Raw genomic sequence first — 12,500 nt, forward strand, 5'->3', positions numbered from 1 at the left:
ATAATTTAGGCTACAGTAGGTGGTTGTTCGAAAACGAATGAATATTTCAAGTCTAACAAGCTCTACCAGGCCACCTTGTACAGTACGTACAGTACTCACGAAGGACTACAAGTCATAGCAGCAGGTGGCCAAAAAAAACAATATCAATCATTTATCTTATATTCATTCTGTAAATGCTACAATGATCTCACAAACAATGCAGCATCCATTAGTGCTAAGAGCAAACGGACCCAGTTTTCATCACCGTTGAGCATGATCAGGTAGAGGACGAGGCTGCATGTGTCATTATTAAAGTCTATGGGAGAGGAGGACAGGAAAGCAATACACCGACTGAGCTCAGCTTCAGAGAGCAATCAGAGAATATATAGGCAGGGGAAAGCACCCGGGGCTTAGATAGCTGACCGTCTTGCCACCGTCTCAAGGAGATGGAGAGGGAGATGGAGAGGAAGAGTGGGGGAGTGAGAGAGAGAGAGAGAGAGAGAGAGAGAGAGAGAGAGAGAAAGTGAGAGACATGTGTGGGGCAAATACATGTGAGGTGTGTGTGGATTAATGAGGCCATCAATAAATCAATGGTAGGAAATTGTCCAGTGTTTAAGCAGCGGTCCCTGTTGACATTCAGCATTTAGTCTCTCTGCATGTGAAATGGAGCTACAGGATCCTGAGCTAGAATCTCCAATCCACTTTATCTATTGAATCTCAACACCTAATATTCTAAAATACACCACAAATGTTGTGTAACTACTGTATATGAAACGCCAGTGTGTATAACTCTGTAAAACACTCTTGAAATGCCCAGCACATAGCTTAGCCTCTGTTTGCCTAATAGTCCTTTGAAATTGTGTCTTTCTTCTCATCAGACTGAGTCATCTATTCTGAAAACATCTACAAGGTAATCTATTAGCGTATCTAACTCTTTACAATGTCTCTTTTCTTCCTTTTGCATGTTAGACTCTCCACTGTGAGGTGTTGATGCCACCAGTTTAAACTGATCCCTTCAGCAAGTCTCTGTGGCCCAGTCCCACCCAACTGTTGATGCCAGTGTTCTACTCACACACAAACATACACACACACACACGCGGCACGCACGCACGCACGCACACACGCACGCTTGAACACACACACACACACGCAAACACACACACACACACGCACACATACACACAAACAGCTGGGATCCACTCAAGGTTTCTTCTTGTTACAGTAAAGGGAACTGTCCTTGTGGCTGTTGCCTTGTGCTTCTGAGGAGTGCAAGCCTTGGGCTCTGTAAAGCTCTCCGAGACCATGTTTATGCTCAACGACTCCATCAGAGGATCAGTATCAGTTTATTACAGTAAGAAGGTTTTTGACATTCAAAGGATTTTGCTTTGGTCTCAAGGTGCATGACATACAATAATTAAAATACATAAAATACAACAGCTCAATAAAAAAACAAAACAAAAAACATGTTAGGACGAGACAGACAACCATAAGTGACAACAAAGTGAAAAAGAGACAGCGTGCAGCATACAGTACAGTCAGCGTTGTAGCGTTATTGACGCCAAGGCCAACCTGTGGAAAGCACACGCTGAGCTTCTTCAGTTAGCATGGTACAGTGTTTATCAAACCTGCCGTTCATGGACCAACCAGCACCTTTCTCTGCCCCCTGCCACAATTTGCAAATGGTAATCTGCGGTTTTACTCAAGTGCGGCCTGTTTCTACATACAGTAGCCTACCATGCCATGTTGTTATGCACATGCTGTGAAGAAAATACGCTTCAAGCGGGCGCAAAAGCAATGGCACATCTGCTTGTAAGAGGTCTTTGTTGATGAGGCCAACTGCTTTTGTGAGGTTTTGGTCCTGATGGACCGTAGCCTCCGTCCGGAGGGAAGTGGCCCAAAGAGATTGTGTGCAAGGTGGGAAAGGTCAGCCACAATCCTACCTGCCTGCCCCAGCTGGCCTGGACGCTACACAAAATAACAAAATAGAAATTACGTAACTGAGAGGAGTGGAATTATTAAATCCTAAAATTGGCCACAAAACTGCTCTACCTCTCCTATTTTCAAGAGTAATTTGCAAGCTCTAAATAAAACATAATAAATCCAACGATTAAGCAACCTTGATATTATACGATACAAAAAGACCTTGTCTTTAACAAAATGAAATCAGACCTGTGCCGCCCTTCCAGGTTTTCAAACTTTCCCATAATGGTTTCTGTACTGATGGTGTTTTATGTACCAGCTACTGTTTGAAATTAAAAAAAAGAAAGAAAAAGAAAAAAAAGGAGGGAACACTCCAACAGATGCGTCAGGATATCTCAGGATATCTGAACTCAACCACGACATGAACCCTTAAGCGTGGCGGTGAGGAAATGAAAGCCAGGGCTGACATGCTGCTGCCATCTCCCTGACAGAGGGCATCCTGAATCTCCCATAGAACCTGTCCCACTTTACTCACTCCGAGAAGCCCATGAATAATGCAGAACCGGAGAGCGCGTCACATCAGCGGAACCTCCAATGGAGGACTCTCTGTCCAATGGAAGAATCTGTCTTGTGCAGCCCGAGTGGCGAGGAACGGCTATAAACAGAGCTGGTGATCCTTCAATGCTCCTTTTGAGTCTTAAATTGGTAGTCGTCTCCGCAGGTTTCCCTTGTTGAGGTCAATGGCAGCGAAGTAAAGATCGGGCCAATTAGCACCTACAGGGATCCAGCGAGCTGAACAACGCACCTGTCAGAGGGTTTTTTTTATTATTTTTTTTTTATCTGAGACCATTACGGCTCGCTCGTTAACCAGTCACTTCTGCCAGCACACACACACACACACACAGAGAGAGAGAGAGAGAGAGAGAGAGAGAGAGAGAGAGAGAGAGAGAGAGAGAGGAGGCCAAAATCACGATCCTCATTAGAAGGAAAGACACAGTGAAGTTAATCAGGGCAGTTATCCAACCATCAGCAAGGAAACAATCCCATTAGTCCCTCCTTAAGGGTACAACACAAAAAAAAATCATCATCAATTCTTAATAGACTTTAATCATAGTCCTGCGTAAACACGTCATATTTTGGTGTTGTTGTGACGAAAAGCTTGCTTAAGAACATTTGTTCTACTAATAAATCTGTCTACAGACCAATTCCCCAGAAGTGGCTGGCACAGAATAAAGTGGAAACCCCACGTCGAGGCTCATTGTTCAGGCCATTCCTCAGATTACGTTCGTTTGAGCAGGCAGTGGAGCAAAAAGTCGACCACCAAAAAGTCGACCACCAATCTCCTGCTGTGAGGAAGAACACAAATCATCATGCCAAAGGGCCAACTGTGTGGCCTCCTACTCCACAGGTCATTCAATCAAACTGTCCAGTTGGCAGGCCATAAAAAAGGAAGAAGACACACTGAGCTGCAAAGCACTGAAGCTGCCGGCTTTACTGCTCAGACAAGCTTATTAAGCCTTTTTCCATCAGAGCATCACCTGAGATCAGAGACAGTAATTGCAAGTAAAAAGGGCTAAAATGAGTGAAATGATTCCAACCAACACAGAAATGGGTCCACCATCTGTCTTGTAATGGGATATTAGTTTTCATTGCCCTAGTCAAATGTTAAATGTGTTACAATAACACGTTAAACCAAAAATAATTGGCTTGACATCAGCCTAGTTCAGGTGTACTGAGGTGCAACTGACTTCGCCATTTATTTTCTTTTTTGCCCCTGCAGCGCAGAACCCTTTGGAGGACCCTCTAGAACCTTTCAAAACAATGACAATGAGCGAGTTGCCACAGTAACCCGCTATATGGAGGTCATTATATGGAGGTACTGGGGTGGGTGAGATGAGAGGATCAGACCCTCAGGCACTCTAAACACATGGAACAGCCTTCCTATTCATGTTCTAAAGGGGTCACACAGAGAGCTCTGCTCTTCCTCTGTCAATCAGGAGTACTGTAGGACTGAGAGGGATGGAGTGGCTGCCACACATAAAAGGACTGCTGTGCCATGTATCCTGCAGTGATCTTGCTTTATTCTGCTATCCTGAAATCCCAGTCCTCATAGAGAACTAGAGAGGTATATACTTCTATTAAATTGTTTTGCTTGGCAATTGCTGTGTCTTGTCACGTCTGCAGTATGACATGACTTTATGTGACAGATTTATATTATGACAGGTGGTTTCTGTCAGCAGATGTTTGACAATGTTAAATCGGTGCAGAGGAGTGACAATGCAATGCACTTCAGATACCACTCAAACAGAGCTTATGGTACACTCCTCCTCTGTTTTCTTTTTCATCTAAAAGTTTTTAATCATTTGTTATTAGTCACTGACTCTGGGGACTCTGCAGTTCTGATCCTTGTTGATCTAACAGCTGGACCACAGTATATCAATCCTGCCTGGAGCTCTGTGTTCATAATAAGAGTATCACTCTGGGGTGGTTTAGTTCTTAGCTCAGGTCTTTCTGTCAGCCTGGGTGACTTCTGTATTCTCCTCAGTAGCTCTCCCTTGTGGGGTCCTCAGGGGTCTACAGTACTTTTGGGCCACCCCTTTTCTTCCCTTTACATGCTACCCTTAGGGTCCATCCTAAGACAATAATACGTGTCTTTCCATTCCTATGCTGACCATACCCATCTACAGTACATGCCATCAAAACAAAAAGGGTCTGTCTCTTTCAAATGTGTCCTGGACTGTCTTGAAGACGAAAAATCTTAAGAATAAAACTGAAGTCCAAGTGTTTAAACCCATGAGGGTTCATGAGGTTCAGGTCAAGAATTTGTTTTGTAGGCCTGAGAACTCATGGATCCTGAGTGATATGGAGTCGCCCAGATCCAGAGACAAGCAGCCCCACACCTCCACATTTCCACCGCCATGCGTTACTGTCGAGAGGTGGTCTTTACTTGGTATACAGTGTTGGCTTTCCTCCGAACATGATGAGAATGGACTTCCAGAATATCCTAGTCCTACCATAATACAGAGAGTCTGGCCACTTTCCATCGCCAAGCGTGATCTTCCTTGAATGCGGATACTCTGTTGATGTTTGAAACTATTGGATCTGCCCAGAGCCACTCAGATCTGCCATAACCAATCGCTAACGTTTGGTCGTGACGTGACATGCTCAAACTAGCGCACAACCTCAACGTCATCGTTCTCAGTTACTCCCTCTGTTCACTGATTGGACCTGCACATTTTTGTCTTGAGAAAACCCGCGAATATACTGCAGAAACAGACTACGGAGCCAGGCTACCTCCAGGCTACTTCCAGAAAGCCTTTGAGAGTTGAATTGGGCAGTTTTGTTCTTTCTTGAGAGCCAAGGCTTCCTTCTAGCAAGACTCCTATGAACGTTGTGTCTGTTCCAGTTTCATCTGATTGTAGACTGCCATCGAGGTCTGTAACACGTGATTGGTGGACACAGGTCCTAATTCCCTACAGACTGGCATCAGCTTTTCTTGCCTCTCCAAAAAGGTGCAGCCCGCCTACTAACACAAATGTGGACGCTAGTGCGCCACTTTTCACACGCCACACTCGCCACCTTTCACTGCCCATTTTTGGGCTCATTTTAAAATGTTGTTTGTTTTCAAATCCTTAATTGGGCTTGCTCCTTCATATATATCAGATCTTTTAAAGCACATGTTCCATCAAGGGTATTCTGGTCTACTGACCAATGCGCATAGTTGTCCCGCTGTCAACTGGCCTTTGCAGTAATTGCCCCTTTGGAACGAGCTGCTGCTGCAAACAAGGCTGGCTCCTTCTTTGCCTGTTTTTAATTCACACCGTAAACATGAGCATGAATACTTGCTTTATATGCTTTTATTATCTATTGTATTATTGTCATTACATGCATTACTTGTTGTAGGCCTATAGGTTACTGTTTTGCCTATCCTATTGTATTGCTATTATCTGCTCTTGTCTGTTTTTACTCTTGTCTGTCTTAATCTTAACATTTCCCAAACATTGCTTTGAATTGTCTACTGTTTTATCTATCATGTCCTGATTTTGTCTTATTATTATATAGCACTTAGGTCATGTTTTGTTTTGCTTCATGAATAAACCTGACTGGACTCTGGAGGCTGTGAGTGTTTCAATTAGGCTTTATTCTTACCTACAGCTGTTTGCATTGTAACAACACGCAGTGTACAATACAGGAAAGATTAAGAAGAAGAGGAAGTGAGCAACGGAATATAGAACGAGTGAAAAAAAGGAGAGCGAGAGAAAGATTGCTATGAAGTGTGTACAGTATATACACTTCTGTCTCCACTACACCCGTAGTCACTGCCTTAGCAGAAACCTCTACTGATTGCTCAATAATGACTGTGGTGTTACCCACCCTCAGAATGAAGGCATAACTTCACTGCATGGGCGATTCACCAAACTCAAATGATTCACTACATTCTGCAATGCAAATGTCCTGCTTTGATTTCCATACACATAGGGAGGGAAAGTAATCTCATCGCCATCTGGTGGTTGCGTTCCTAGAGGCTAGCGGGAGAGGATGGGATTTTCTTTTAGAAAAAATATATCTCGGCCCACGATGGGAAGTTAGTTAAATGCCTTCAATATGCTATGCATGTAGGTCAGCTCTATTGCTTCGAGTGGTCATACTTTATTTTTTAGGATCAGTTTAATTGTTTTGAGTTTGTTTGTAACATGGTGATAACGAACTACAGTAGCTAGCTACAGTAGCATTTGACGTCACCAGTTTGGGCGCTTCATCTCCAACTGATCAAAACGGCAATTTGCTTAACTGGCTTATCATATTTTTGTAATAACAGAGAGCGATGTAAACCGCGTGGTAATTACCTTTATGTTGGGATAACTTGTGTTGTGCTTCTACTCACACAAGAGCTGGCAGTAAGTGTGATTGTCTACTAACTAACCAACTAGCTAACAGGCTAATAAACAAACCATGCTAGGTGAGTAACGTCGTGGAAGGGTGTCACGTCACTTGAAGTTGTAGTTCATTTATGAAATGAAACGAGCAATTACGTTTTTTTTAAATAAGGCGAAATAGGGTCTGATATTTTAACAGTTAGTAGATTATTACAGTATGCAGACTGAAAAATATTTTTGGTGGATAAGATCGCTGGTATAGCTGCGTAGTATTTTTTTGAAAAGTCGGTCTATGGGACTTAACATTGGAGCTGATCTTCGATAGGAACGCAACCACTTGGGGCGCTGGTTTTCACTTTCCCTCCCTATTGCCTCAGGATGTTGGTGATACAGTACATGCAATCTCTGTAAGATAAGAAGAATAATCCAGAGGAATGTGAATAAAATGATGGACACAGTGTTTAACTAAAGGATTAAAGAAGGACATAAACAATAAACATGAGCTTGTTAAAGCCTGTGTTGTGTGCATTATCTCCCCTCTCAGGCTACAGTGAGGGAGTCAGCCTCCAGTGTTCTCCCAGAAACGGCTCTCCTCCACAGAGCCCAAAATGCTGTCTGTCTGGATCAGACTGAAGAGCGAGTGCATGTGGTAATCTCCTCTTGCTCGCCCTCCTGCCTCTGCATCATGTCATTAAACCCCCTGCCGCTCCCATGATACCCAGCGCTATGGAGAGAGACATCCACACCGCGGGAAACACCAGTGCCCCCCCCCCCCCCCCCCAACCCCCCTCCCATCACCGACGTCACCGTCGGTCATCCTCTGTGTCAGCACAGCACAGTCTGTGACGGACGGCATGGCACAGTCCAGAGGGAGCTCCGGCCAGATGCCACCACCGAGCTGGCGTGGGGGGGGGGCGGCATCACCACCCGACAGGAGGGCCGGCTCTGCTTTATGGGCCCCGCGCCTCCATGTGTGTCAGCAGCGGGAGATTACCGAGCAGCGGGGCTTTCCGCGTTCCTGATGGAGCGATTCTCACAGTCGGCCCGCGGCGGGAAAGGAGGAGGCGAGGCGAGGCGAGGCGAGGACAGCCAGCCCAGCGAGGCGTCTGTCAGCGAACACGACGCGCCGCGGTTCACCAGGACGCGACAGCGATGGCAGATGCCACGCTACGGCCACGGACCCTCTCACGACCACGGCGGGGGGGGGCCGAGGACACACGCCAGGAGAGCGGAGCGAACACTCACACACGTTATTATCAGTATCAGAGGAGGAGATATCAATCACCTCAAGGCCTTCATCTCGTGCCTGTGTGACAGATCCATACACTAATGTATTCATGAGTGTGTTTTGCCTTGAGAAGTTTGCGGAAGAAAACTTGTCGGGGTCCAGATTTGTTAGGAGCATCACTTGGTCTGGGAATTAAGATGCGGAGATGTAGAGCTCCATGGTTTGTGACTAATGGGTTTGGTAACACACAAACACTACAGTACACTACACACACACACTCACTTAATAAAGGACGATGCAGCGTAGAAAACAGACCAGCTCCGAGTGTAGGTCACTGACGAAACTCCCCAGAGAGACTTCCAGAGACTGGTGAGCTCAGAACTTTAATCATAGTTCGCTTCGCCAGCAAATGAAATCTGTGCCACCTCCCGAGGCAGCCACTCCAACTGGTATTAAACGTGTGTGATCTGAACGTACTGTAGTTCTCCGCGCCCCACCATCGAGCTCAAATTAAGATGATAAACCTTTTGATTATTGTGCTGTGTCTGTGTTTCCTAGAAGACCTCATGAGGGCAATGGTGTCCAAGAAAAACAATTGTCTTACCGTAAGTATTCGGTTATGATCGCCACTACATAAGTTGTTCAGGGAAACTTTGAATGTTTTCCAGACAGGGTTGAGGTTGTTCATGACTGTCTGCAAACGTAAACAGAATAGGTTCACATGACCAACAGTAAGTGTGGTTGGTTTAGGTTATTTGGAGACTGTTTATACGTACGGTCTTACCTCTGTTCTGTGCACTAGCTGTTGGGTGGAGTCATCATTCACTCTGAAAATCTCTAAAAAGGGATCTGATTTGCTGAAAAAGTCCTGCGCAGAGGAAGGAAAGTCAAATGAATACATGTCTAATTATCCGTTTGCAATCAATAGACACAGTTGTTTTTCTTCTTTGAAATGATTTGGCCGATGATTTATGAGTGAGAAGAAAATGGAAACTCTCTTGGCACTATCGAAGGCATTCAACGTAAACTGAGAGTGAGAACAGGAGTGAGACACATCTGAAACACATCAATGGATTGATTTATTGTTCTTACTCTGCCAAATGCCTCTCACCCCGCGGCAGTTCATCATCGCACACTAAGAGCACTCTCTGTGTGCTGTCTACTGTACAGTAAGTGCGTCATAATAAAGCCACGTTTCCTCTCATCCTGTCTCTCCGCCCGCAGAGCGCATGTAGTAGAAGATGTTCTACGCCCGCTGCATAATTCACATTGCCGCTGTGAGGTGCCATGGGACCCAGGCCTATCTCTCAAATTAGCCTTCTCTCGAAAGCAGTCAGAGCTGTCAGGAATTACTCAAGCCTGAATCTCCTCCAGGATCAAGGGTCATGTTTAGCGCTCGCACTACACTAATGTGAACAAGTGACCAGTGGCAACATGGTTTTCATGCTTCAGTTTAAATGTGTGTAGTAGACATTAGTCATTAGTCTTCGTTCACCTGGATGTGTGGATTGGGAGAAGAGGATTTGACAGGTTCTGAAGATGAAAGGGAAGAAAAAAGTAATCCTTTGGTTTCTGCATTTTACCTCGACTTTGAGTGTCTATATGATGTAACTTGGCTTTCTGGTATATCTTGATCCCCTTTAAAATATCTCTTCAGATCAAACTTTAAATCTGACTTGGGGATGTTGTACTGATCCACTTGCCAAACTTACACTCAAGGATCACGTTGGTTCTAAAAATAAATAATCAAGCCACACGGATCAATATTCCTATAACGCAGAAGACTGCTTCAGGCTGAGATTGACAGGGCAGAACAATCGACCAAGACAGATTTATCTTACAGCCGGACACAGACAACATTAGACGATAGAAAACAAAGCTTAAAAAAACATCTCCAATTGGGGGCGCTGTGGCGCAACAGGCTACAGCGCTCGTGCCATGAACGGGTCCGAGTGCCCATGGGGACCCAGGTTCGAATCCAGCCTGCAGTCATTTCCCAATCCCACCCTATCTCTCTCTCCCACTTGCTTCCTGTCTCTCTCCACTGTCCTATACAAATAAAGGCAAAAAGCCCAAAAAATATACTTTAAAAAAAAAAAAAACCATCTCCAATTTACATCTAAGCAGACACTTTTTCCAAAGCACCTTACATATGTCAATTATAGCACAAGGGCATTGTTACATTGTCCTCGGTGCAACTTGGGGTTCAGTTCCTTGCTCAAGGGCAAAACAGTGCAAGCCAGGAATTGAACCCACAACTTGTCTAGCTACAGCATGTTAGCACAGCTCCGTAACAACTATGCTACCTACCACCATCCCAAACCAATAGTGTAATTGGGACTAAGTTTACAACAGTGGTTTTGACTCGGCACTCTCCGTCACAGCGCCACCTCTGTTTAGATCTGGGGCGTGCATGTGGGAAGAGCATCAGCAAGTCACAGCCTACTCTGCCACAGCAAAACATGAACAAACCCACAAAACCATCTGAGACAAAAAAAATGACACAACCGCCACCTCCTACCCCCTCCACTGCTACTCCAGGCCATAAGCCTTTTCCCATTGAACTTTGGTTCAGTCAGAAAGCTAATCTAATTAAATTAGCTCTAATTAGAAAGGCACAGGGGCTGGGAGTCACTCCGAGGGATTAAGTAGAAGGGAGAAAAAAGTGCTTTCTGATGAAGCTGCCCTCACCACCTCCCTTCCCTCTGACTTGCAAATGCAGCCTGCAGGGCTCACAGTCAAAGAGATTGCGTCTGTGACTGTGTGTGTGTTTGTGTGTGTGTGTGTGTGTGTGTGTGTGTGTGTGTGTGTGTGTGTGTGTGAGAGAGAGAGAGAGAGAGCGAGAGAGAGGAAGAGTAAGAGAAAGAAAGAAAGACAGAATGGTTAAAGAGAGATACTGTATATGGCTGGAAAGAGAGATGAGAGATATGTACTGTAGAGAAAGATGGGTTGAGGGAAAGATAGAGGGAGACAGAAGGGGCATGAAAAAGAGAGAGAGAGAGTAAGAGAAGGGAGATGAAAGGGAGTCATTTGTTGCGCTTCTATTAATCCCCAGTATTAATCTCTGGTAATTACTCCACTGATGGGCGCTGATGGGGTTTCCACGGGGAGAGCACATGGCATCAGGCCCTCTAGCTGAGGCAGTCCCGCCCTGCCAGTGGGCTGGTGCCATCACTTATTGGCATTGTGCGTGTGAAAGAGAAGCGCTGGAGGGCTTTTCAAAACGCTGCCCAGCCAGCACATCAATGGACGTCCGTCTGCTGCTGCTTTTCAAGGATACTACTTTGTAGGAAGAATCCTTGGTTTGGTCATGCAGCAGTTTCTGAAGCTACTGTATGCTGGTGAGGGGAGTAGAGGAGGCTGTGAAGATATTGTCCTGTATGCAGTATGACAATGACACCTAGGTTGGGTAATGTAGCAGTTCTGAAGCTATGTTAGTCAGGAGAGTAGAGGAGGCTGTGAAGATATTGTACTGTATATGACAATGACACCGACCTTATCGTCAAGCTTCCTGGCACTGAAGGTGAGCTCCACATAGTCATCATTCCCAGACAACTCCTCTGCAGTAATCTGGAAGAGAAGGGAAGACATGAGCACAGTTAGCACATCTGTCTGAGTAAATGGAAAGATTCAGATCACACAAGAAAAACACACAAAATACACTGTGAGTGAATTGAAGAGAGTTGATGAAACAGATGTTGCCTTTCTTTTAAAAAAAACTATTGAATATGATACATGTAATCAATGATCAATTTCTCAGATGAGATGTGGGTCTAGTTTTGTGTCTCTTCTCTCATTCTACTTGCTTTGTTCCCTCATCTCTGAGTCAATTCAAATCCCATGTGGGGATTATTTATTGCGTGCACATACACACACAGGGCAAGTAATGACTTTGGAAATGAAGGTTGAGCCCTGTACCAATGAAAAGGCAATGAAATGGAATTCGAAATAGATTGGTCCGACCAACTTTTTTGAGATGGCAAGAACGGCCCTTTTTAAAAAGTGACGTGAAGGTAAAAACCCGTTGTTCATTCACTGGATCTTCCCAGATGCATTTCTTTAGTTTTGTTTTTGGACATTTTATGGTTTTAAGGGAATCTGAGTAAACTAGTATAACACAAAGAAATTTGTTTGTACTTCTTTAAAACTTGGCAGATGACACACCACAAAGAGGGACCATGGAGAAGAGATCTGTTCTTCCACAGACTCGACTGCATCTGCTTCTGAGAGAAGCAACAACTCTTAATGGACGTACTAAAGTGCACTGAGAAAGACAACACTCCCTCATCAAGGCTAAAACTTATCGAGCTCGCTAGCTATTTTAGCCCTGCTGTGCTGACCGACACATGGGCAGAGGGGGCATCGGGTCTCTTTTTACGGCCGCTTCCCTCAGACCAAGCGATGAGGCCGTGAGTGAGATGCTACGGTATGGATTTATCTCCGTAAAGAGCTTCTCTCGCTGCTGCTAATGCCCCAGGTTGCCCGGCACACTGCCG

The 12,500-nt window shown here is 45.0% G+C and overlaps 1 protein-coding gene across 1 annotated transcript in view; it reads right to left on the reverse strand.

Moving 5' to 3' along the window:
• The window catches only part of cpne4a (copine IVa), a 51,790-nt gene that overhangs the window by 17,997 nt on the left and 21,293 nt on the right, over positions 1–12,500 (reverse strand). Inside the window, exons 5-7 of the mRNA XM_062537646.1 lie at positions 11,500–11,574; positions 8,789–8,872; positions 8,609–8,698 (exon numbers count right to left, since the gene is read on the reverse strand). Of these exons, the coding sequence (XP_062393630.1) occupies positions 8,609–8,698; positions 8,789–8,872; positions 11,500–11,574 (249 nt within the window). The remainder of the gene's footprint in view (positions 1–8,608; positions 8,699–8,788; positions 8,873–11,499; positions 11,575–12,500) is intronic.

This window comes from Sardina pilchardus, chromosome 6, assembly GCF_963854185.1.
Source record: "Sardina pilchardus chromosome 6, fSarPil1.1, whole genome shotgun sequence".
Classification (NCBI taxonomy): Eukaryota; Metazoa; Chordata; class Actinopteri; order Clupeiformes; family Clupeidae; genus Sardina; species Sardina pilchardus.